Raw genomic sequence first — 25,421 nt, 5'->3', positions numbered from 1 at the left:
GATAAATATATTAAGTAACATTTTAGAACCTCAAAATTAAAACTTATTCTATCACTCAAGCCAGTTTCATTGAAGGTGGGGAACCCTATATTCAGGAAGAAAACTTGCAATCAGAGTACAGAACTAACTATTTCTGCCTGACTACAAGTAAATAGGCATTCAAACAGCTTGGGAATGCAAAGGTCAAAGGCTAGTATTTTTTTCAAATAGGTTACTCTGTTAAACCTATAATAAGTGATAAAAGAAAAAAATGCCACATCAACAGGCACCGGATTTCTTGGACACATTAACTAATTTTTAGCTACAAAATAGCATCAAATGAGCTTACACAAGTGATATGCTAGGCTTTCAGTTTTCAGAAACACAGGCTAGGATAAGGCAAAGGCTAAAATTTTATCTAAAAGTATACTCATTTACAGATGTTATGGTGATAGCTATAAGTCAACTTAATTCAAAACTATGCATTCAATAACTTTCCAGTTACCTTGCAGCAAGACAATCATTTGCTTGTTTATTTTGGGGCACTGAGGAAGGGGGTGTTCTTCTATCAAATAGTTTCTAAAAATTACAAATGGGCAAAATAATTTTTCTTCACAGAGAGCATTTATGGTCTGAGTGAAACAATTTTTAAAGGCACAGTTAAATTCTTAAAATCCAAATGTCTAAAAAAGTCCAAATGTCTATTCTATATGGATTTATATTTGCTTCTCACTTCTCCATTAAAAATAGCACTCTAGGGGCGCCTGGGTGGCTCAGTTGTTAAGCATCTGCCTTCGGCTCAGGTCATGATCCCAGGGTTCTGGGATCGAGCCCCACATCGGGCTCCCTGCTCCGCGGGAAGCCTGCTTCTCCCTCTCCCACTCCCCCTGCTTGTGTTCCCTCTCTCACTGTGTCTCTGTCAAATAAATAAAAAATAACATCTTTTAAAAAAAAATAGCACTCTAGGGGGTGCCTGGCTGGCTCAGTCGGAAGAGTATGCGACTCTTGATCTTGGGGTCGTGAGTTCAAGCCCCATGCTGGGTGTAGAGCTTGCTGAAATAATTTTTTTTTAAATAGCACTCTGGGCTCTCTCACCACCACTGCCATCATACCTGCAATGTTGACTGAGGAAATAAATGTAGCAAGAGCGGCAAGGCCCTGAGAAATTGTGGAAGGATACAAATGTCCTCCCATCAGTGCCAACCCACCAACTGCAGTCAACCCTAGGAAGAAAGAAGCAAGATGGTGAATGGTTACAGAGACAAGGCCAAATGAAGTGTCACAGCTGTAGGATCTCACATGGACAGACACAACGGAGAAAGTCCTCACACACCATTGTAACTGAAGTACTCTTGTGGGCAAAGAGTTAACAAAACTTTTTCTCCTTCTGCATAAAAATTTGACCTCCCTTTAACTTTCTAGCTCTGTTCCCCTGATAAAGATCTAAATCGATAATGTTATTGGACAAGAGGTAACAAGGGACCGCGGGTGGATAAACTGCTTCTGAACTGGAAGGATCTACGCATGAACTAGAAAAATATGATGGCAAAGCCATGACGATGAGCTTTCCAGAGTATGGTGCCCCTTGGAATTAGTCACGCTCCCAGCAGAGCCCCCAGCAGCTGTGCCCAGAGCCCTGGCAGCATGAGGCTTCCAAGCCAGGGCCAGCCCCACACCTGTCCCAGCTGGGTCTCACTCCTCAGATCTGAGCATCACTGGGGGCCAAAGAGAAGAGCTCCTGGGCAGCTGTGTGGACGCCACGTGGACCACTGTGAAGACTCGCACCACCAGCCTGATGCTCGGCTGATGCTCGGCTACCCTGCCTGGGCAGCTGTTTCCTGTTCCAAAGGCTTCGGAGTGAATCTGATGACAGGTATGGCCTACTTACTACATACTTGCTAGGCTAGATGTTTAGATGAATCTAAGAGCCCCTAAAGGATGCTACAATTACAATTCTGTGATATCAGAGGAATCCTTTCTTTAAAGGAAATTACCATCGAAAGGAAGAAGAATGGCCCTGCCCTGCTTGAAATGGGAGCAGCCCCAAGGCCTAACAAGCTTGCTGGGCCCCTCACTTCTAGACCCACCCTCACCCCCTCGGGGAGCCCAAGCCACCACAACCACCACCTCAAGAGGCCAAGCCATACAATTTGTAAACGAAGACTTTGGAAACGTCATTGAAAGCAGTTGCAGAGTTGAATAAGCCCATGAAAACCTAAAATGAGGGGAAACAAGAGAGGACCAAACCTGAGATTGCATTAGTCACAGACATCAGTGGTGAGTGGAGAGCAGGGGTCACTCCCCAGACGGTGTGGTAGCCCACGATGCCGGCCAAGCCAAAAGTGGTCACCATCTGGGAAAAGGCTAAATTGGGCGCCACAATGCCCAAACCCAGCATCCCAGTGAGACCTACAGAAAGAAAAGAGTATGAGCTGACCTCCAATTATCTCAAGATTAAAAGCACGCACACCCACACAAAAACATGTGAAACAGTCAATGCTTTTAAATTCTGCACCCGATATGGAGTTTGCCAATAATGAGATTTTTTACACATTTCACGATGGGGGCCAGGGGAGGTTAAAGGTATTATGAACAAAACTCAACTTCTTGACCACCATCTCCCCAAATAAAATAAGCTGTAAAGATCTAGTAAAATTTATGAGTCACCTTGATAACAATTTCCCCATTGTCCTCTTCCCTGTTTTGACTTTCACTGATGATGCCACATGTGTTTATACAAGTGCTTTTGTTCCAGAATTACAGACCTACACAGAATCTACCAAAGCATTTTCTACTTGGGCAAGACACGACCTTTACAAGACAGGACTTTTTTGAAGCCAATTTCATGTCACTCAGCTTTGGCTGAGGAAGAGGGATTTTAAAAGAGTAGGAAGGATTTCATTCACTCCAGCACCTCCCCAAAACATATGGCCTCCACCTCCCACCCCCCCACCCCCCGGGACAGAGGTTTTGCAATTGCTCCTGAAGCTGGACTGGACTGCTGGCCAGGGCAGTCAACTCCAGCCTCAACACCAAGTCAGCAAACAGGATTTTACAAAGAAAAGGAAAAAAAAAATACAAATTAAATTAAGAATGTGCAGAAGACAAACAGTCAGCTATGAACATACATCTTTAATTATTGCCTTCCCTAATAGCAAACATGTGGATGGCTATTCTGCAACAGAAGGAAGGGTTACCTAGTGGTCAGTAAAAACAGAATGTGAATGGGGGACCAGGGAGCTGGAATTCAACTTTCTTGAGTAAGGTACTTTTTTTTCCCCGTGTTATGAAGTATTTCTTTATAAGTGGCACAGCTAGAACATCTAGGAGTTGACATTAATTTTACTTTAGATCATGTAATAAGACTGCAGTTTTAATTTATATTTCCCTACCCAAATATAAAATGCCCAGGGTTCCAATACATGGCCTGTTAACCATCTGGAGGGAGAGTAGACAGAATATTGTTTTGTGTTCTAGTTAAACATCAGAGAAGCTGTATAGAGTTGTGGTTAAAAATATGTTTTCATAAGCCAGATTGCCTCGTTCAAACTGTGGGTCTACTGCTTGCTAGCTGTGAGATTTCAGGCAAGTTACTTAACTTCTCTGTGCTATATTATCATCATCTGTAAAATTATTAACCCTCTCTGTCCTCACCTGGAGAAGAAAATAATAATATGCCCACCTCACTGAGGTCTTATAAAGAGTAAATAGGTTAAGGCATATGAAGTGTTTAGTGCAATGCCTAGCATTCATTAAATGACCACATTAATCAAGCAGCACTAAATTATCATAATCTGGAGTCCATTCTTTTGTTGGGCATCTAAGATAGGAATCACCTATCTAAAGGGTTTTTTTAATCAACTCCTTAGTAAACTAATGTCTTTTCTATAGTATATTTAATAATGTCAACTATGCTATTTCTATACTCTTTGTAACAAAGGAAAGAGAAAGGCAGAGAAAAAAAGAAAAGGAAAAGAAAGCAAATCATATTCTTTGGAGAAAGCTATTCAAATGGATTCCTAACACACATAAAAGAAAAATGCTTGTTTTTATTATAAAGGAGGAAGTTTAAGGTAAAGAAAAACAAATATAAGGACATTCTTTTATTCCCTAAAATATGCTAATGTCGTATCTATTAAAATGCAATAAACTTTCACTTAACAAATGAGAGAGAAACCTAGAAAAATAAACCATCATACATGCCGCACTGTATTTCCTCATGAACCGCAAAGAGAAATGGAAATTTACAATCCTTCCAAGAATCCTCTCCAGGTACAATATAATAATCTGGTTTCTTTTTTTTTTTTTTTTAACAAGTAAGTGCAAGTAGGGACACTGCCCCATTTATTCACCATGTTCACAACTAGAGGCTTTAAGTCATTTTGCTGAGACTTGCTCTTTATTCAAGGAGAGTTACATATTTCTCTTTCAAACATCTGGGCTCGCATGGGAATTTGGAGAATGCTGAGGCTACAAGAATTGTGTGCCTGGTGCTGGTCCTTAATTCTTTATAGTTTGCTTTTGTTTTGTTTTTGCTTTGGCTCCAAGTAGATCTAAATATTTTTAATTCATTCAATGAGAGAGAAACCAATTTAAAACCAAATGTCCCTATTTCAGACTCTTAACAATTCGTAACCAGAATGAATATTTACCATTATTTTACAGTGACTGCTTAATGTTTTCATAAAGGCGAACTAAAAAGCAAAGAATTTGTGTTAAACTGTAAAGAAATGAAAACTTAAAAATTGAATTTTTTTTACTAGGTGAAGAACTTAGGATGTTAGACAAACGGTCAAGGGCCATACCTGTCTCCTACTGTTTATTCTTCAACGCAAACATGTGGTTCCCCAGTCTTACACAACGTGCAGATGATCACAACTGATGTTTTATAACTCGTAAAGATAAATAAATAACCATATTTACAGGCACTTAACACCAACACAATCTGACACAGATCACTACTCGATACATTTGATGTAAGATAAAACTCCTAACAGCTATATTTTAAATGTTTTCTATGAAAGAAAAGCATTAACAGCCCGTCTATGCTTTCACACACATTCATTCCAGTATCTAGCGAGCACCTGCATCTCTGGGGTCAGCCATCAATGCAGTCTCCAAGGCCACAGAGGTGAGGCTAGTAACACATTTACGAAAACTTGCTTCTAACAGGCCCACTTCCTCATGGAATCCAAAGGAGGACAACAGGATCTCATTCACTAATTTTGACAATTAATGCATTTCTTACAAAATCCAAACAATCAGGACTCAACCCTCATGAATGGGGTCCTCACCTGCTGTATATGCAGAAGCCGTAGTCATCGTCTTCCTGAAGGGGGTGACGGTAGCTGCTTTCTCAGCTTCCAGCTCAGCCACTGTCTTCGGTTTTACTGGGGCACCTTGAGGAATATTTTTCGGGGTGGGAGCAGGGAAAATCACGTTGCCATCCTAATAGAAATAAGAAAAATAGAATTTTTTTTAACAGTCAATCCAGCATTTCAAAAACACAGAAGCTACGTAGTGACTCTCCTGGGGGGGGGGGGGGGGGGGGAGATTTTTCTTTTAAATATAATTTTTTAAAAGATTTATTTTTTTTAAAGATTTTATTTATTTATTTGACAGAGAGAGAGAGACACAGCGAGAGAGGGAACACAAGCAGGGGGAGTGGGAGAGGGAGAAGCAGGCTTCCCGAGGAGCAGGGAGCCCGATGCGGGGCTCGATCCCAGGACCCCGGGATCATGACCTGAGCCGAAGGCAGACACTTAACGACTGAGCCACCCAGGCGCCCCTGAAAGATTTATTTTTAAGCAATCACTACACCCAATATGGGGCTTGAACTTACAACCCCGAGATCAAGCGTGGCATGCTCTATTGACTGAGCCAGCCAAGAGCCCCTATATAATCTTAAATAAATTCATGTCATTTATAATTTACTTTATATAAATACATATGTGTATATAAATATAGAATGTTTGTTATGCATGGATACATAATTTCTATGTGCACAGAATATATATGGAAAAACAGAGATCAATCCTCTAAAAGGAAATACGTGGCAAGGGGAAAGTTTTTCACTTTATTCAGTTCTGGTTTTTTGTTTTGTTTGCTTCTGTTTTTCAAAAGCAATGCATATTTCGGATGAGTTCACGTATATATAAGCCTCTGTGATTTTTTTCTTTAAATCGTTCTGCATTTCTAAACACTTTTTATTGGTATAAACCCAACACATCAACCCTTTATTAGATTATATCTCAATTCCAAAATAGGATCCTTCCATAAACAGAAATCCTAAAACATTTCTAATGAAAACTCAGAAAGGAACAGGTCTCTTTACTTACCTTCATCACTACAGTTCCTCTAATGACATGACCCATTGTACCAAAGTCAAAGTCGTCTTTCACTTCAAAATAAAAATTATCTTTGTCAGGGCTGATGGCCTTCAGGAGCTTGGTGATGTTGTTGGAATATAAGGTGCTGGCCTGCGTGGCCATTCGGCTGGGAAGGTCTGTGTAGCCTATGTGAGTAACTCCCTACATGAACAAAAATACGATCAGAAAGGTCTAATTCTATCTGTTCACATTCCTTCTAGGACACTCCTCAGTCACAGTCAAGGCTAAGCTGTGAAATTACATACCTTTATAAATATATACACATCTCACAAACAAATACAGCTTTTTTTTTTTTTTTAAAGATTTTATTTATTTATTTAACAGAGAGAGACACAGTGAGAGCAGGAACACAAGCAGGGGGAGTGGGAGAGGAAGAAGCAGGCTTCCCCCCACGGAGCAGGGAGCCCGATGTGGGGCTCAATCCCAGGACCCTGGGATCATGACCCGAGCTGAAGGCAGACGCTTAACGACTGAGCCACCCAGGCGCCCCCAAATACAGATTTCAAAAAGAGCTTTCGATGTGCCTGTTTTTAATTTTAAAACTTTCCAGGCCTCAGTTTCTCTGAATACCTTAACGGAATACACACTTGCTTCAAGTCACTAAAGACGTGGGAGATGGCTCGTAGACAGAAGAAGCTGTTCGGCATACCTTATGGACATAAAGTTCTCCCGGCTTAGTGGTTTCAAAGTTTCCGCCAGCCTCAGCAGCTAAATCCACAACAACTGAGCCTTCCTGCATTGACTCAATCATCTCTTTACTAAATAAAACTGGAGCTTTTTTACCTGGTAAAATCAAAGAGAACAGGACAAATTATATTATACTTTTTAACTTTATTTCCTAATTATTACAGTAGTCTCTGGACACTCAAAAATGTAACATCTGAAACATTAACTCTTTCAAGATACCCCGAAAGTCCATCACGCAGTTGAAACGGGTCATCCTCCCAGGAAGAAACATGGTAAGTGTGAACTGCAAAGCCAATATGCAGAGGGATCTTGCCGTTCGCTTACTTAGTACTGCTCTTCCAAACTGGCTTACATCCAGGACCACTCATGAAGACATAAACATTCTGCCTGTTTCTTTTTGAATGCATAATAGTAAGCTATTAAGAAAACTATGTGCACCTGAATTGGACAATTCATAAAGATCACAAATGCAAGGGAATAGTCAATAGTAATTTATGAATTGCAAAATGGAATATTTCCAAACATCTTAACAAACTTCACCAGATCTCCCCACATATATTAATCTACCTTCATTTATCACAGGATAACTTCAAGGAGAGAAAGGGAAATGCCACGAAATGAAAACAATAGGAAATCCCAGTTTGGGACTGGGATTGGGAATCATGCATACACTGTTATTCCCCCCTCAACACTGTTTATTCTGCCTCTGATGAGTCAAGCCCTATACCTGGTGCTCAGAATATACTGGTAGATAAACAGAAAAGATCCCTGTTCTTATGGAACACTCTAGTCATGAGATAGTTGAGATAGTTCCCATTTTAAATTCATTCACTAATTCTTACATAAGATAAAGCACCAAACATAAGGATTTCTCAAGCTAACCTATATTAGTTAGTTCAACAGGGCCCACATTGTCAGAATATCACCGTGTTCAAGTTTCATAGAACAATATATACCTAAGCCAAAAGACAAAGGAAATAAACTTGTGAGATTAGTAGTAGGAAAGCAGAGAGTTAATAGCCTAAGTATCTTTATCTCCTCTTTTAGAAAGTTTTCAACTCTGTCTTTACAGAATGTTAGTAAAAACACTATCGACTTTATAAAGGGAAATTAATATAAAATAAAATTTGCATTCTAATAATCTGTTTTTCAATCTACTTGATTGGAATACATGTGATTCAAAAGAGAAAAATGAAGATTTGTAGCACATATGGGGAAAAAAAAAGTTGTAAAGATACAAATGGGTATTTATATAGTACCTCCCTCTTTCTTGAAGCCAACTTTATACTTCCGAGATAAAGTCCAAATCCCACGGCCTCCTATTACTGAAGGCCTTCCTGACTGGGTATAAGCACTCTTTCTCCCATTCTCTCTCATTACTACCCCCACTGGACCTTCTGCTCCCACCACACAGGGCTAACTGCCACGTGGTTTGTTGGATAATCTTTGGAGTCTCCATGAAAGAGCAAGAATAAGGAGATATTTTCCCCCAAAGACAACACTCTGAAGTCCTGGTGGTTTCATCAGTTCTCAAAATTCTCTGGAAATATTCCTTTCCTCTACTCTCCCCACTACAGTCCAACAAAACCATCTTGAATGTTTAAATTTTACTCAAACATGAGAACTTGGGGATGCAAACAACATACATCTGAGGACTCTCGCCCCCCCAAAAAAGGTCACGCTGCTGAGCTCTGCAGTAATTTACGGCTATGGATCATATGGTCGCATCCACGTAAACTGGCAAATTTAAAGTGCTAATGTGTACTTTCTAGGTGGTTATGATCATCCCCCTTCCTCTTCTCTAGTCCACAGCCTCTTCTCCATTAACCAGCCTCTTCTCCGTTAACCAGCCTCTTGCTTGCTACAGCTTTTCCTCACACCTTACTTGTTCTCTCCAGTCCCAGGCTGATACGCCTTAAACTGCATTCTGGATCCAGGTCCACCCCCTTTGACTTCTAACTGCACCAACTTTACCGCCATCAACTTCACAAATTTGATTTGGCTTCTAACTAATTCCTCCTGCCCTAAAAGTTCTGGATTCCTTCTTTCTTCTGACCCAGTGAGAGCTAAAGGATCAGTTCCTGGACTATAACCCCACTGACTTTACAAGACCTCCTGTGGCCAAAACCATTTAAGCTCCCTAGAAAACACCAGATATACTACCGATTTGTCTTTGATTTTACTCACTCGACCTTCGCAAAACAATTATGCGATAGCTGACACAACTTTAAATGCACAGACCACACACACACATAAACACACTTGCATCTTAACAAAGATAATATGTGTTCTGTCCATACTGTCTGTCTGAAATTTAATCACTTTTGAAAGGGTAGGCTATTCTTTCACACAAAGTAATTTATCTAGTCAAGTAACTAGAGGGTGAGTTAAAATTTATTTAAGGAGGGATATTTAGAATACATGAAACTATTATAAGTAAAATGCACACAATGACATAGTATGTATAGACTGCTGCCATAAGGTAAATAAAAATTTTATATACACATATATGAATGTTTCATATATATTTATATACATACATAAAATACTATACTATATAGTTTCTAGTAAATTCTACATTGTGTAACGTTTAGCCATAGCAGGATATCTTTGAGTGGTAAGAATGTATTCTTCTTGGGCGCCTGGGTGGCTCAGTCGTTAAGCGACTGCCTTCGGCTCAGGTCATGATCCTGGAGTCCCGGGATCGAGTCCCACATCGGGCTCCCTGCTCTGCGGGGAGCCTGCTTCTCCCTCTCCCCCTCCCCCTGCTTGTGTTCCCTCTCTCGCTGTGTCTTTCTCTGTCAAATAAATAAATAAAATCTTTAAAAAAAAAAAAAAAAAGAATATTTTCTTCTTTGTGCTTTTCTTTATCTCCTAAATTTTCTATAAGAGCTAGTTTTAATTTTATAATTTAAAAAAATCAATAAAGGCTACAGGGAATATGATGATGAATATAACAGTGCAGCTGGCCTTAAGCATTCACATGTGGATTAATTTTTTGAAAATTCTAAAAGTGCAGAAACGAAAATTGAAAACAGAAGGGAAAAAATAGAGCCAAAAGAGGAGCAGGGTAGTACATAAAAGTTCCAAATGAGCAAATCCTCAAAAGAATAGTTCAAGAGGAGGAAAGACTAAGAAGGCAATTTTAAAATACTATCTTACCCTGATGGCCTACTAGGGTAAAAATGTAATATATGATAAATGTGGCATCACAAAATGGAAGGAACAAAAGGAATAAGATGATCAGTTAGGTATCGGGGGGAAAAAATCTACCCAAACCTAATATCAGACTTCAAACTAAACTCTAAATTCTATAGATCAGAATGAATTATAAAAGAGAATCAGCCTTCGGGACACCTGGCTGGCTCAATCGGAAGAGCATGCAACTCTTGATCTTGGGGTCATGAGCTCAAGCTCCACGTAGAGATTACTTAAAATAAATAAAATTTTTAAAAAGAGGGAGAGAATCAACCCATAAAGAAAAAGAAAAAAGGAAAACCTTGGTGAATATCTCTCTAGTCTTTGAATTAAAAAGTATTTCTTAAATTTAAAGCAATGGGGAAAATGAGAAAAACATCAATGGATTTAAATATGAAATATGTATATATTACAGTCCTCAAAAATCAACATGACAAAAAATTAATAAAAAGCCCACAAAAATTTAAATAAAGACAAAACACTAAGATCCTAACACATGAAAAACAAATACAAATGGTTAATTCTAAAAGAAATGGTAACAACCAAATTAAAAAAAAAAAGTTCATCCTCATATGAATCAAAGTTACAAGAAGTGAGATACTTTTTTTTGTCTCTCAAAATGAAAGGTCAAAAAATCATAATAATGGGGGCATCTGGCTGGCTCACTCAGTAGAGCATGGGACTCATGATCTTGGGGTTATAAATTCAAGCCCCACATTGGATGTAGAAATGACCTAAAAATAAAATATTTTAAAAATCATAATAATGTTGAAATGAAACAATAAGCTGGAGGATCTATTAATGAGATTATGAACTATGCAGAAGTTTCAGGAAAGCATAATTTACCAACATGTAGCAACTGGCCAAAAATGTTGATATCCACTTGCCCAGTAATTCTACTTCTAAGAATTGATTAATCCTGGGGAAATAAATGAAGACACACACACTGGAATAACACAGAAAAAAGGTTAGAGCATTATTTTTAATTGACAAAAAGCGGAATTAAGTGAAAAGCCCAACTTTGGGGGAACCATTAAATAAAATGTGGTACATTAAAACAAGAAAATTCTACAAAACCATTAAAACATATATACAAAGATTTCTTAAAGACTCATCATGTTACATGAAGGAGAAAACTTATGATATAGTATTAAATGGGAAAAATGAGAAGGATATTATATCTTGATCCAACATGATAAAAATGCATTGAAAAAGGCTAAAATGTTAATAGTATTTTTCACTGAGTAGAGAGATCACAGATGATCTTTATTTTCTACTTTGTACTTTACTGCATTTCCAAAAGTCACATACTATTTTTATAAAAATAATAATAATAATAAAGTACTCCTGCATAATCACAACCAGTTTCTTCTCTAGGTTGAAGACCTAAATTAAGAGTTGTACTAGAAGAGGGGCACCTGGGTGGCTCAGCCAGTTAAAGCATCTGACTCTTTTTTTAAAAAAAAAGATTTTATTGATTTAGTTAGAGGGAGAGAGAGACAGAATGAGAGGGGAGAGGGTCAGAGGGAGAAGTAGCCTCCCCACTGAGCAGGGAATCTGATGTGGGACTCCATCCCAGGATTCTGGGATCGTGACCTGAGCCGAAGGCAGTCGCTTAACCAACTGAGCCACCCAAGCGCCCTAAAGCATCTGACTCTTGGTTTCAGCTCAGGTCATGATCTCAGGGTTGTGGGATCGAGCCCTGAGTCCGGCTCCACACTCAGCATGGAGTTTGCTTGTCTCTCTCCCTCTGCTCCTCCTCCCCCACTCACGCACTCGTGTGCTCGCTCGCTCTCAAATAAATAAATAAAAGCTTAAAAAAAAAAAGTACTAGAAGAATTAAAACAACTTAAAAATGCCATTAGACCAATCTATTTTCTTATCAATTAAAAACTGATGCAGCAAATGAAGCTACTCATTAGGACAGCCTTTCAAAGTGCTTCTAAAACACTTACAGAATGAGACAGAGACCTAACTAAGGGATGGACAGCAAACAGGAAGATTTTTACAACATAAAACAAAGAGAAGAATATATCCAATGTTTAATTCAAATCCTTCAAATATAAAGAGATGTCCCATATACCCCAGAGACAGTCTGGTATAGATTCTAGATATAAAAGATCAAATGATCGTATCAGGTGTTTCAAGACATAACTGTAGAAGAAGTCAGAAGAGTTAATTAAAGGGGTGCCTAGGTGGCTCAATCGGTTAACCATGGTCCTGAGATGGAGCCCCACATCCAGCTCCCCACTCAGAGGGGAGTCTGCTTCTCCCTCTCCCTGTCCTCCACACTCCCCTCACCCTACTCGTGCTCTCTCTCGCTTGCTCTTTCTCTCAAGTAAATAAATAAAATCTTAAAAAAAAAAAAAAGAAGAGTTAATTTAAAAAGGCAGGTAAGTTTTTGTTTGTTTGTTTTTTTAAGCAGGCACCACTGGGCTTTCCCCTTTGACTGCTCATTTCTGTTAATTTTGTAATTTTATCTGTAAAACATGAGGTATGTAAAAAGACCAAAATTGTTACATTTCCTCAAACTACCTCCCCCCCAAAACAACTATGACAACAGAAAATACGATAGAATAAAATCAACAAGGAGATAAATTTTTTTTTATGTATTTCCTGGCACAGTGCAAACTGTGGGTAAGAGATCTGGCATGCTGTCCAACTTCATGAAATATTTCTTGGTTCCTTCTTGTTCTTGGACATTACATTCCCTGGTAAGATTATTCTGCTCCCTCCCAGTTGGGGATGTTTATTTCCATATTTTAGCCAAGACAATGGTAGGACACCGTGTAGTCACAGTCATCATTCAAATATTTATTCATTCACTCAACTAATATTTAGTGCCTACCATATGCAAGCTGGATAGGGAAGGAAAATTTTCCCTATAGCTCTGAAGACTAATATTTTAGGACTGAAAGAAGCTACATTCAAAGGTTAATGAACATTTTTATTATCCAAATTAGCTGAGGTATTTAAAGGAGTCACCTAAAAATTTTCAATTTCCTAATTGGTTGGTCATTATTTAGGATGAGTAGGGATGGCATAGATTACGGTAGGTATCCTTGAATCTCTGTGTGCATCAGGAATTGACTGTAGGCTGAAAAAATGCCTCACCTGTGCATCATTTCTAGATGTACAGATGTATGGCTGTGATCCATACAAATTCATTCTTAAATATGATTGAATTCATACTCATGTACTTCCTCATTAAGTGAATGCTAAGATGAAGTTTTAAAAGTATTAAAGTTAGAAACACCCCGCTTGGGTGGCTGAATCAGTTAAGCGTCCGACTCTTTGATTTCAGCTTGGGTCATGATCTCAGGGTTGTGAGATTGAGACCCACATCCAGCTCCATGCTCAGGGAGGAATCTGCTTGAGATTTTCTCTCTCCCTCTTCCTCTGCCCCTCCCCTTCATGCTCATTCTCTCTCTCCCCCCAAAACAAATAAATCTTTAAAAAAAAAAAAAAGAAATTTCTAGAAAAATTACTCATTTCTAAAAACAGCTTTAGGGGCACCTGGCTGCCTCAGTTGGAAGAGCATGTGAGTCCGACTCTTGATCTCAGAGTCATGAGTTCAAGCCCCACGTTGGGTGTAGAGATTACTTAAAAAGAAAAAGAAAAAAAAATAGCTTTAACAACTATGGCTATATAGCAAAAGAATATATCATTGGCCTCTCTGCAAGACTAAATTCAAAAAGAGTTATTTAGCTTAAACTAAACAACAATGGGTAGAGATGCACCAGAAAGTTTTACAATACATTATACCTCATTGAATGAATCAGGCCTAATATGATCGATCATCTGAAATAAATAAATTCTCAGACTCTACCTTACTGGGAAAAGAATCAAGCCCTCACAGACAACTTTAATCACACTAAACAAATAAACAAAAAAATTAAGAGGAAACCACTAAAAATATTAAGAACAAGACACCAAGGGGTGCCTGGGTGGCTCAGTCCGTTAAGCATCTGCCTTCAGCTCTGATCATAATCCCTGCTCAGCAGGGAGTCTGCTTCTCCCTCTCCCTCTGCACCCACCTCCACCTGTGCTCTCTCCCGCTCTCTCACTCTCTCTCAAAAAAATAAATAAAATCTTAAAAAAAAAAAAAAAAAAACAAGACATCAAGATGAAATGGATTTACCACAAAATTTTATAATGATTCTAAAGAACATTTAGCATTATTTACTGGAACTATTCAATAGCATATAATTGGATGGAGAAATTCCTAACTTCCTGGCCTGTAAGGCATCAAATTAGACAAGCTCAAGAAAAATCTTCTGCTTTAACAAGATCATAGTATATTTAACAGTATAGTAGCAAAGAGATTAAAAATACAAATTACAGAATATATTTATCCAAACCAAAATAGATTTTCATGGACAAGCACTAACAAGAGAAGGAGAATTTTTAACGTAATGCAATACTATACATTTACTCAATGGAAAATACAGCATGTAAAGACATTATGAACTATAGCATTTATACATAAAGAAATGTCATTATTAAGAGAACACAATTTTGCACTGAACAGCACCCACTTCGTTCGTCCTCTTGTCACTACTCTGATTTCCATTTTCTCCACACAGTCCAGGAACTTCAGGAAAATGACCTCAGAAACCACTCCAGATGCAAGCATGGCTGGCCTAAAGATCATCTCATCACCTTATTAGTGACTGGTTCAGAAATCCAGATGGAAGCCAAGGGGCATCTCATTGCCCTGCCTCCATGAGAATTGGCTCAGGGATGGGCACTAACCCAATGGAGGCCAATAAGAACAAGGGAAAGTTTGCTCAGGGCTTCTGAAAAAGAAGTTTCCTTGCTCTTCAAGAGGGAACCACTGGAACTGACCTGTTTTACCCTCTGGATGTTGTGATGGGCACACCAGAGGCCCCAAAGCGCCACCGACCTCCAGCACTGATGAGGCCAACTCACAGAGCAGGGCAAGGTAAGAGAATACAGGAGCACAGCCAAAGCCCCCTGATGTCAGCACACCTACCCACACTTATGACTGGACTTCCTTCAGATACATAACCCAAGTTATCTCCTTTCTTAAGGCAGAATGTGCTGGAATTTCTGCTGCTGGCAACCAAAGTCATCCTAATTGATTTATACATCAAAGGCTCTTTTGGAATTTCAAAATCACAGATGGGAATAAAGCATTGGGTCTTAAGCTATAAAAATGCTACAGAGAAGGACCAAAGGTTTTTTTTATACATATATGTATACCTATGAGAAAAACAGGTAATTGATTATGTAATAGACAGGCAGTGGCAAGAAACTGCTGAATATTTGCTCCACTGACCTATCATCTACTGGGTCTGTGATTTAGCCAGCCTTATGGTGCATGGAGAAACATACTGATTCAACCCCTCCATCTTTGTTATCACTGGCTAAGCTTTACAAAGCTACATTCACGAACAGAGATTCTGACCCAAACTTAAAGAGTCAAGCAGAGTACTTTATATGTGAGTTCTATCCATGAAACTAGAGAAAAATTTTCTCTGCACAATTATTTGTATAAGAAACCAGAGAGAAAGGCCAGCAAAACCTTGGCTTTTACAAATTGAATACCGTGAGATATTTCTAAATGTAATACTTACGAAATATGATTAGTCAACAGCATATTTTAGCAAATTAGAGAAATCCCTAAAGATCTGTTTAAAGAAAAAAACTAAAAACAAGCTTTTACCTAATTATCAAAGGACACATTTATAAAAAGTTTTAAGGATTATCTTAATAATTCACCTCTCATAGCTGCAAAATTCTGTATAAATAAAAATCAAAATTAGTCAAGATTTTACCATGGCTCCATAAGCAATGGGAATTCTTAAAAAAACAAAACAGTCTACCATATTTAAATAGTAACACAAACGTACAATATTCTTTTTTTTAAAGATTCTATTTATTTATTTGTCAGAGATAGAGAGCACAAGCGGGGGGAGCGGCAGGCAGAGGGAGAAGCAGGCTCCCCACTGAGCAAGGAGCCCAATGTGGGACTCGATCCCAGGACCCTGGGATCATGACCTGAGCCAAAGGCAGAAACTTAACCGACTGCTACACAGGTGTCCCAGAAACATATAATATTCTTATATAAATTATAACATTCTTTGTGTTCCCTCCAACACATTTAGATGTACCTTTGCTACCAAAATGCCTTAAAAATTGAAGCAGTAAATTTTTTTTTTGCTCTTTTTAAATTTTTTATTATGTTAATCACCATACATTACATCATTAGTTTTTGATGTAGTGTTCCATGATTCATTGTTTGTGCATAACACCCAGTGCTCCATGCAGAACGTGCCCTCGGGCGCCTGGGTGGCTCAGATGGTTAAGCGTCTGCCTTCGGCTCAGGTCATGATCCCAGGGTCCTGGGATCGAGTCCCACATCGGGCTCCCGGCTCAGTGGGGAGCCTGCTTCTCCCTCTCACCCTCTCCCCTCTCATGCTGTTTCTCTCTCACTCGATCTCTAAAAAATAAATAAAATCTTTAAAAAAAGAACATGCCCTCTTTAATACCCATCACCAGGCTAACCCATCCTCCCACCCCCCTCCCTTCTAGAACCCTCAGTTTGTTTTTCAGAGTCCATCGTCTCTCATGTTGAAGCAGTGAATATTTATTACACATTCTGATTTTACTAGTTTTATAAAATAATTAAAAGATTATTTTTTTTAAAGATTTTATTTATTTATTTGAGAGAGAGACTGAGAGAGAGAGAGCATGAGAGGGGGCAGGGTCGGGAGGGTCAGAGGGAGAAGCAGACTCCCTGCCGAGCAGGGAGCCCGATGCAGGACTCGATCCAGGGAATCCAGGATCATGACCTGAGCCGAAGGCAGTCGCTTAACCAACTGAGCCACCCAGGCGCCCAAGATTATTTTTAAAAATAGAAATAATACTGTTTATTTCCCAGGTTACTCAACTTAGGTCAGAATGAGATTAATTGACAAAACAGGCTTAATGAAATGCATATCTTCAGAAAATTCAGTTTTTCAGGGACCGTCTTATACATTCCATACAGTTCTTGAGAAGGTCTTGACAGATGGAGAGCCAATGCTGATTTTCCAGGCAATGGCAAAATCTCTCCAGTTTGGTGTCATATGCATATGGCCTTTTTGCATATCGGGGAAAAGAGCCCCTCCCAATTCTCCAGAGTCATGTAGAGTTATCACAAGGGTCCTTTAGAGGGTATATTCTACAGACCTTATTCTTCCTATTAAAAAAGTCAAGGGCTTAGTTGGTTCAGTATCCAAATCTTGATTTCGGCTCTGGTCATGAGACTGAGCCCCAAGTTGGGCTCCACGCTCAGTGAGGGATCTGCTTGAGATTCTCATTCCCTCTCCCTCTACCCGTCGCCCAGCTCATGCACCCGAGCGCATGCTCGTTCTCCCTCTCTCAAATAAATAAATAAAATCTTAAAAAAAAAATAATAAGACTAGGCATCACCAATGACAGAAAAGAGAATGATGCTAATGCTTTATATGTCAGGCCCTACACCGGATTTTTTTCTTCATCTATTCAATGAAACAGCTCTATGAGATAAAAATTTTACCCCGTTTTCAGAGATGAGGAACCAGAGGTTCAGAGAAACCTATCAGCTAGCTATTAGGCAATGGAACTAGAATCTGAATCTACTCTATCTGGCTCTAAATCCAAGATCTGATCCCCAGTGAATAGATTAAACATAAGCAGATAAAATTACAAGGTGAGAAAAAGGAAAAGGCTATTAGCTGTTCACCAAAATCCATGTTTGTTTTGGGCTGAATTGTGTCCCCAGAAAATTCATATGTTGAAACCTTAACCCCTAGTACCTTAAAATATGACCATATTTGGAGATATGGCTTTTAAGGAGGTGATTAAGTTAAAATGAGGCAATTAGGCTGGGCCCTAATCCAGTCTGGTTGATAGACTTAAAATAAGAGAAAATGTGGATACAAAAAGAGACCAAGACCATGTGAGGACACAGCAAGAAGAGAACCATCTACAAGCCAAGGAGAGGACTCAGAAGAAACCAAACCTGCCTATACCTTGACCTGGGACCACCACCCTCCAGACTGTGAGAAAATAAACTTCTGTTGTTTAAGCTGGGATTTTGTTATGGCAGCCTTAGCAAACCAATCCAATGTTCTGTTATTCCTGGGCACAAGGCCAGGCAACAATTCCCAGCTTCCCTCACAAGTTTGGCCATGTCACTAAGTCTTAGCTAAAGAAATGTGAGCAGGAGTGGTATGTGCCATTTCTAGACATTCCATGCACATTCTTCTATGTCCCTCTCCCTTCTGGCTGGCTGGCGGAGAGACCAGGCCTAGAGTGCCCTTCAGAGCCTCATAATGGCGACGGGAACATTGTCCTACCTGAATCCCCAGAGGACCACGTGAAGGAGAGTTGTCCACCAATGTGTCAACCACCAATTAATGTTAACTGAGCAAGAAGTACATTTCCATAATGTCTGAGCTTTTGCGTTGCTTTCTTAGAGCAGCTAGACCACCTCAACACTGAGGCACAAGGAAGTATGGGGAAAGCGGAAAGAAGGAAAATACAGAAATGCATGTGGTGGGCCACACTAGCTGCAAGCAGTTACTCCATCCGTCCGGGGCTCTTCCCCAGAGATGGCCTCAGCCTCCCGATCCTTTTCAATTCAGGGACTGCCAGGGACAGGAACACAATGCTTCCAATCTTGCAACATACTTTTGGAGAAATAACAGACCAAACCAGAATATAATTCTGTGCCATAAATTTTCCTAGCAGAACATTTGTTAAATCTGGCCCAATAACTCACTAAGTGTGCTCAAACACACTCTCAGAAGTCACGTCTGATAAATGGTAATGGAACACTCCCCCATCTTGGCATCTTCCTCCTGATGACAAGTTGCCCTGTTTGTGCTGAAAGCTACCAAGAGGTGTGTAGACAGCCTGTGGTTACCAACCCTTGATGTTGCCAACATTTAAGTGTTTCTCTCTGTCCTTCAAAAGTCTCATAACAAATGAAACTTTGTAGAAGTAATATTACAAAATTCCATACAGCCATATGATACATTTAAGGGAGGGGAGGATGACCGACGAATTAGATCAGTCAATAAAACACAATAAATAATTCAAAAAAAAAGTTAGAAATGACTGATCTATATAGTTCTGTACTGTAAGATCATCAAGCTTACAGAGAAGGAAAACCAATCTTCTCTGAACAATAAACACTGACTTTAGGTAAAAACTCTGTTGAGGCATCAAAACAATATTATCTTTGTGGGGTTTCACAAATGGAGAGTATATCACTGTATCAGTTATTCTCTTGCCTGAAAGAACAAGTTTGAACATTACTGTGAAAAAGTATTCTTGTGTGCCATATTTCTACTCTTTGGGATAGATAGATTTCAAAAAGACAAGTAATGTCAGATGGAGAGCCAATGCTGATTTTCCAGGCGATGGCAAAATCTCTCCAGTTTGGTGTCATATGCATATGGCCTTTTTGCATATCGGGGAAAAGAGCCCCTCCCAATTCTCCAGAGTCATGTAGAATTATCACAAGGGTCCTTTATAGGGTGTATTCTACAGACCTTATCTAGTAGATAAAAGTACTGCTACCATAATCTGGATTGTACCTAAAAAGAGGTCCAAGTATATATGGCCTAAGATATTATAATTTATAATCAAACAATGAATATCTTCCTTCCTGACTGATAGACACTTTCTAACTCCTGGACAAACCTGCTACTACTTCCTAATTCTATCTCCTGAGAGGCCTAGGTAACCACCTCAAATTGCAAACTTGGCAAGTATCCTGGTTCTGAAAATTTAAGAAAGCTAGGTTCCCAGTCTTAAGTTAGCCTCTGCAGTGTTCCTATCCAACAGAGTGTTCGCTCTCTCATTCCTTGGACAGCACTGGAAAAATAAGAGACTGTAACAACGAAGACCTAAGGAAGGCACCCAGAATTATATGATGCCCTATGGTACAGATCCACCATGACAGAAAAAAGCCCAACACTTGCGCTGCATGCCTAAGGAGACAGGACCACTACCGGGCAGTAAGACCGGGAACTATGGGAATCCCAGGCACAGGCAGTGCTGTGAATGCAGGAAGAAGAGTGTTTATGGCTGAGTAGGAGAAAGCAGAAACTATGGAGGAAGTGGTAACTGGGTTAAGCAGGATTTCAAAAGGCAAGGAAGGGCAGGGATAGCATTCCAAAGAGAAGGAACTGTATGTGCAAAGGCCTGAAAGTCCTTGGCCTATCTGAAAAGATAATAGCAGCCAGCATGACCGAAATCAGGCCCAGAGAGTAAGAAATCAGTTTAACATGAGCCCAAAGGCTAAATCAGAACTAGAAACTAAAAGGCAACCAATACCTCACCAAGGAGCCTAAACTTTATAGCATGGCATGTGGGGATTGTGACCCAAGCCTAATCACTTTAGGTGACTCTATCCAATCACGCTGGGAACCCCAGCAGTCCAAGTCACTGCCATCATTGCTAAACAAAACTCCAGGCTCCCCAGGAGCTATGGTTCAACTACAAAATAAGGGCAAGACCTGAGTGGGGGAAGGGGTGGGGCAGGAAAGCTGGAGGAGCCTATGAGGCTTACAAGTTTGTAGTGAAGCAGTCATCAGGAAGGTTTTAAATGGAGAAGGTTGTTTCTGTCAGAGTAGATTTAGCATGTGCATCACAGTACTCCTGATTCTTCCTGGAATTTAGGTGAAATATGCCTAACACAGAGGCAGTGCTAAACCACTAGGATTCCTCCTCACCCCACCCCACCCCTCCCTAACTTACCGATCCAATTTTCAACCTGATTCAGTCTGTTCCTGATTAAATACTCCAAGTTTATGTAAAGTCTCCTTAAAAAGGTTCCAGAACAATAGAGATGCTGAAAAATCTTGAGTTTCAAAAAATTTAGGAGAAAAGATTATGAGCACAGCCTGAACATGACCAGAGGGCAGGACTGCCTTACTTTTTTAATAATAGCCCCAAAGGGCAAAGAGCCAGACAGGAAAGTTGGGGAGTCTTCCCATGTGTGTACAGCACCACAAAACAGGACTGTCAGCCCTGTCCTGAAGCTACCTACATTAAGTGACACTCTAGTCTTTAGCCCTTCACCCACCCCAATCCAGGGAGTCCAGATGACAGCACAAGTATGTGGTACAAAATACCAGCAAAATAATTAGCAAGCTCCAGGAATATTTCATTCCACATACAATCTACATAAATACAATGTTACTGTTCTTTCAAGCCCAAGGACTGAGTGCAGCTTGGAGGAACAAAAATTTGCCAACTCCATAAGATTGCTACCCAAAGCTAGCTAACTGCCCATGTCCCCCTCTCGGTGTCCTTATCCCCATCCAGTCTTCCGTGCAGCCTTCCCAGCACCTGTGTCCCAGCAAGTGAGCTTGGACAACTTCTGACATTTGATTTAATCCCCTTTGGAACCACTCAAGGAAAACTTGAGAAGAGCTTCTGTTCCAAGGAGCTCAACACACCACCAGGTGACGCAGGCAAAGGCTCAGGACATAAACCAGTCAAGGTACAATGCTGAGGACAGTTTTTCAAAGGGCATTTGTGCCTTTATAGAATCTTTTCATCTTTTTGTTTAAATGCTCACACTTTCAGGTCTCAGTCCCCCAGGGATATGTAAGATCTTTACAAAGATCACCTTCTTCCTTATAATATTCTCATTAACTTCTCCCTTTTTTTTTTTTTTTTTTGGTTTTCAAAAAAAAGTAATGGAAAGACCAGCCCTCTGAGTGCCTCCTCTGGGCCAGTCCACTGGTCAGGGACTTCCTCTAACTTGTACATGCTCTGAACAGATCACAGCTTCAGAAAAGACAGAAAACAGGAGAGGCTCGGTGGAATAGATTAACAAAATGTCTTTAACAAATCCTCTTTAAGACTATTACACAATTTGACCTTTTACTAAAGTACACTTACCATAAAGCCCTGATTTAGATTATTTATTTATTTATTTATTTGAGAGAGAGAGAGAATGAGACACCGAGAGCATGAAAGGGAGGAGGGTCAGAGGGAGAAGCAGATACCCTGCCGAGCAGGGAGCCCGATGTGGGACTCAATCCCGGGACTCCAGGATCATGACCTGAGCCGAAGGCAGTCGCTTAACCAACTGAGCCACCCAAGCACCCCATAAAGCCCTGATTTAAAAAGTAAGATATTATTGGGGGGAGTAGGCCCTAAAAGTCAGTATGTATTTTATATAAGAAGTCTTGAGCTGTACCACTTACTTTAGGCTTTTTCATCAAATAATAATTCTATATACTACGGCCAAATTATCCTATGTCCAGTAAGAGCATGACCTGACTAAAACTAGCTTCCCCTCCAGATCATTTACTCCATGAGGAAATGTTTTAGCACCCTCTACTGGCCACTCGTTATATCTGGTCAGCTCATAACCTCTCCCCAAGGTGCACCTAACTTCCGAAGTTGGTGGTGGCTCCAGCAAAGGCCACCCCATCTCTCCTTCAAACCCACCTGTGCAACAGCTGGGCCACAAACCACTGCCACGAAAGGAAAGGACGAAATCCTCTCCTGCCACTGCTTATTCATGAGTCCTATCAGAGCTGACAGATTTCACCAACACCACGAGTCCCTGGCTTGCCTGATCCGCATCTACCTCCAGTAACCGACCCTGCCTCATTTCTACACTCACAGATTCTTCTATGGGCTAAGCCTATATCACCAGCCCATCCCGTCTGCTTCATCTCGCCAGCTCTGGTGGGATGTGGGTGTCTGGAGAAACCAGCTCACGTATCTGGTATCACCCAGGTAAAGAGAGGACAGAAAGAAGAGCTTGGGGGACATATTTTCCCCCAAGCTCATAGATGTGATGTCAATCAACTTCCTGCCCTTGCACATAGATTATTCAGACAGGGGGTTGGGGGAAGATGCCAGAAGAGAACTTCTCCTCTCCCATGACCTCATGACAAAGGAACTTTTATTTTCCACTGTCCCCTAGAAGAAGCAAGGCTCCTGTAGTAGGATCTAACACAAGCAACCATTAACCCTGTAAGCTCTCATTATCTGACCCACTTCCTTTCAGAAAGGAAAATAGTAGAGTCAGCATGGTATTCACTATTCAATAACAGAAGGGAAGGGAGAAGAGGAGGGGTTAAGAATATAAAAGGTGGAGGGTTTCTTCACTCCCAAATCTTGCTAGATCAAGCTACTGTTTACTGATTAATAAGTGCTTACTGGTTTGGCATCAATCATCTATTGAGTGAAAAATCTTTTTAAAAGAGGATGTGGTGGGGCGCCTGGGTGGCTCAGTCGTTAAGCGTCTGCCTTCGGCTCAGGTCATGATCCCAGGGTCCTGGGATCGAGCCCTGCATCGGGCTCCCTGCTCAGCGGAGGGCCTGCTTCTCCCTCTCCCACTCCCCCCTGCTTGTGTTCCCTCTCTCGCTGTCAAATAAATAAATAAAATCTTAAAAAAAAAAAAAGAGGATGTGGTAAAGGACTGAAAAGTAATTCCTGCCATCAAAGAGCTTGCAATTTGGTTGCAAAGACCAAACATGCTAAAGGAAATCATTAAAAAAGTGATAAAGTGTCATATCCTTTAGTAAAAAACATATACCGGAAATTCCACAAATACACACACACACACCAAGTCCCCTTCTCTTTCTCTCTCATGTATGGAAAAATGATTAAAATATTAATAATGGTCATCTCTGCGGCAATTGCAAGTCTGTACTTTTTTCTTCATATTTTTCAGTACTGTTTGAATGACCTACAATAAGAATGTAGTATCTTCACAAAGAGAACAGAAATAAATTAAAAACCAATTTATCAATGACATAAACAAAGGAAATTGCTTACGAATATAATATGGTATATAGAATATGATCTATGAACACAGTTACATAAAACTATATGGAAAAAAGACTGGAAGAAAATAGATCCTACTATTAATGATCATTTTTATCTAGGGGCTACCGTGATTTTTGTCCTTTCTGCCTTTCATGTGCTTTCTTACTTTCTAGAAAATAAATCAATCTTTACTTAAAGAAATTCAAATGTTAAACAACTTTCACTCTCATTCTAAAATATCATTAGTCAAAGTGCTTTACTGATAAGCGTGGCTTAAGGACATACCTGGAATAAGTGCTGTGCTGATGAGGATATCCACCTCCTTGCACTGTTGAGCAAAGAGTTTCATTTCAGCTTCGATGAACTCTTTGGACATCTCTTTCGCATATCCTCCTTGTCCTTCACCAGATTCCTTCAAGTCCACCTCCAAGGGCTCAGCACCAAGAGACTTGAACTGCTCCAAAGCTGCAGCTCTGGTAATGATTGAAGGGAAAGCAGTGGTTATTTTAGGCCCTTAATAGAAATCAGGATCATCTTTTACATATACATTTTTGGGGGTTTTGGGGGATTTTTTAAGTTTTTATTTAAATTCCAGTTAGTTAACATACCGTGTAATATTAGTTTCAGATGTACAATATAGTGAAGCAACACTTCTATACAACACCTGGTGCTCATCACAGCAGGTGCACTCCTTAATCCCCAACATCTGTTTCACCCATTTCCCAACCCCCCACATCCCTTCTGGTAACCAATTCACTCTCTATAGTTAAAAGTCTGTTACTTGGTTTGCCTCTTTTTTTTTCCCTTTGCTTGTTTGTTTTGTTTCTTAAATTCCACATATGAGTGAAATCATATGGTATTTGTCTTTCTCTGACTTGTATCACTTAGCATTACACTCTCTAGCTCTATCCATGTCGTTGCAAATGGCAAGATTTCATGCTTTTTTATGGCTGAACAATATTCCATTGTATACATATATATACCACATCCATTCGTTTATCCATTCGTTAGTCAATGGGCACTTGGGTTGCTTCCATAATTTGGCTATTGTAGATAATGTTGCTATAAACATTGGGGTGCATGCATCCCTTTGATTTAGTATTTTTGAAAAAAAAAAGAATTAGTATTTTTGTATTCTCTGGGTAAATACTTAGTAGTGCAATTGCTAGATTGTAGGGTAGTTCTATTTTCAACCTTTTGAGTAACCGCCATACTGCTCTCCAGAGTGGCTGCACCAGTTTGCATTCCCACCAACAGTGCAAGAGGGTTTCTCTTTCTCCACATCTTCACCAACACCTATTGTTTCTTGTGTTGTTGATTTTAGCCCTTCTGACAGGGTGTGAGGTGATATCGCATTGTAGTTTTGATTTA

General features: G+C 39.9%; 1 protein-coding gene across 5 annotated transcripts in view; it reads right to left on the bottom strand.

Moving 5' to 3' along the window:
* The window catches only part of LOC118006538 (NAD(P) transhydrogenase, mitochondrial), a 92,064-nt gene that overhangs the window by 38,667 nt on the left and 27,976 nt on the right, over window positions 1–25,421 (bottom strand). For all 5 annotated transcript variants that reach the window (XM_034999230.1, XM_034999227.1, XM_034999226.1 and 2 more), the window contains 6 exons: window positions 24,336–24,523; window positions 7,018–7,151; window positions 6,318–6,509; window positions 5,274–5,427; window positions 2,227–2,388; window positions 1,092–1,202 (listed from right to left, as the gene is read on the bottom strand). In XM_034999230.1, the coding sequence (XP_034855121.1) occupies window positions 1,092–1,202; window positions 2,227–2,388; window positions 5,274–5,427; window positions 6,318–6,509; window positions 7,018–7,151; window positions 24,336–24,523 (941 nt within the window). The remainder of the gene's footprint in view (window positions 1–1,091; window positions 1,203–2,226; window positions 2,389–5,273; window positions 5,428–6,317; window positions 6,510–7,017; window positions 7,152–24,335; window positions 24,524–25,421) is intronic.

Source organism: Mirounga leonina, unplaced genomic scaffold (genome assembly GCF_011800145.1).
Source record: "Mirounga leonina isolate KUSES-001 unplaced genomic scaffold, KU_Mleo_1.0 Mir_97, whole genome shotgun sequence".
NCBI classification, from domain to species: domain Eukaryota; kingdom Metazoa; phylum Chordata; class Mammalia; order Carnivora; family Phocidae; genus Mirounga; species Mirounga leonina.
Note: the sequence above shows the minus strand (reverse complement) of the source record. Positions and strands in the feature narration are given on the sequence as shown.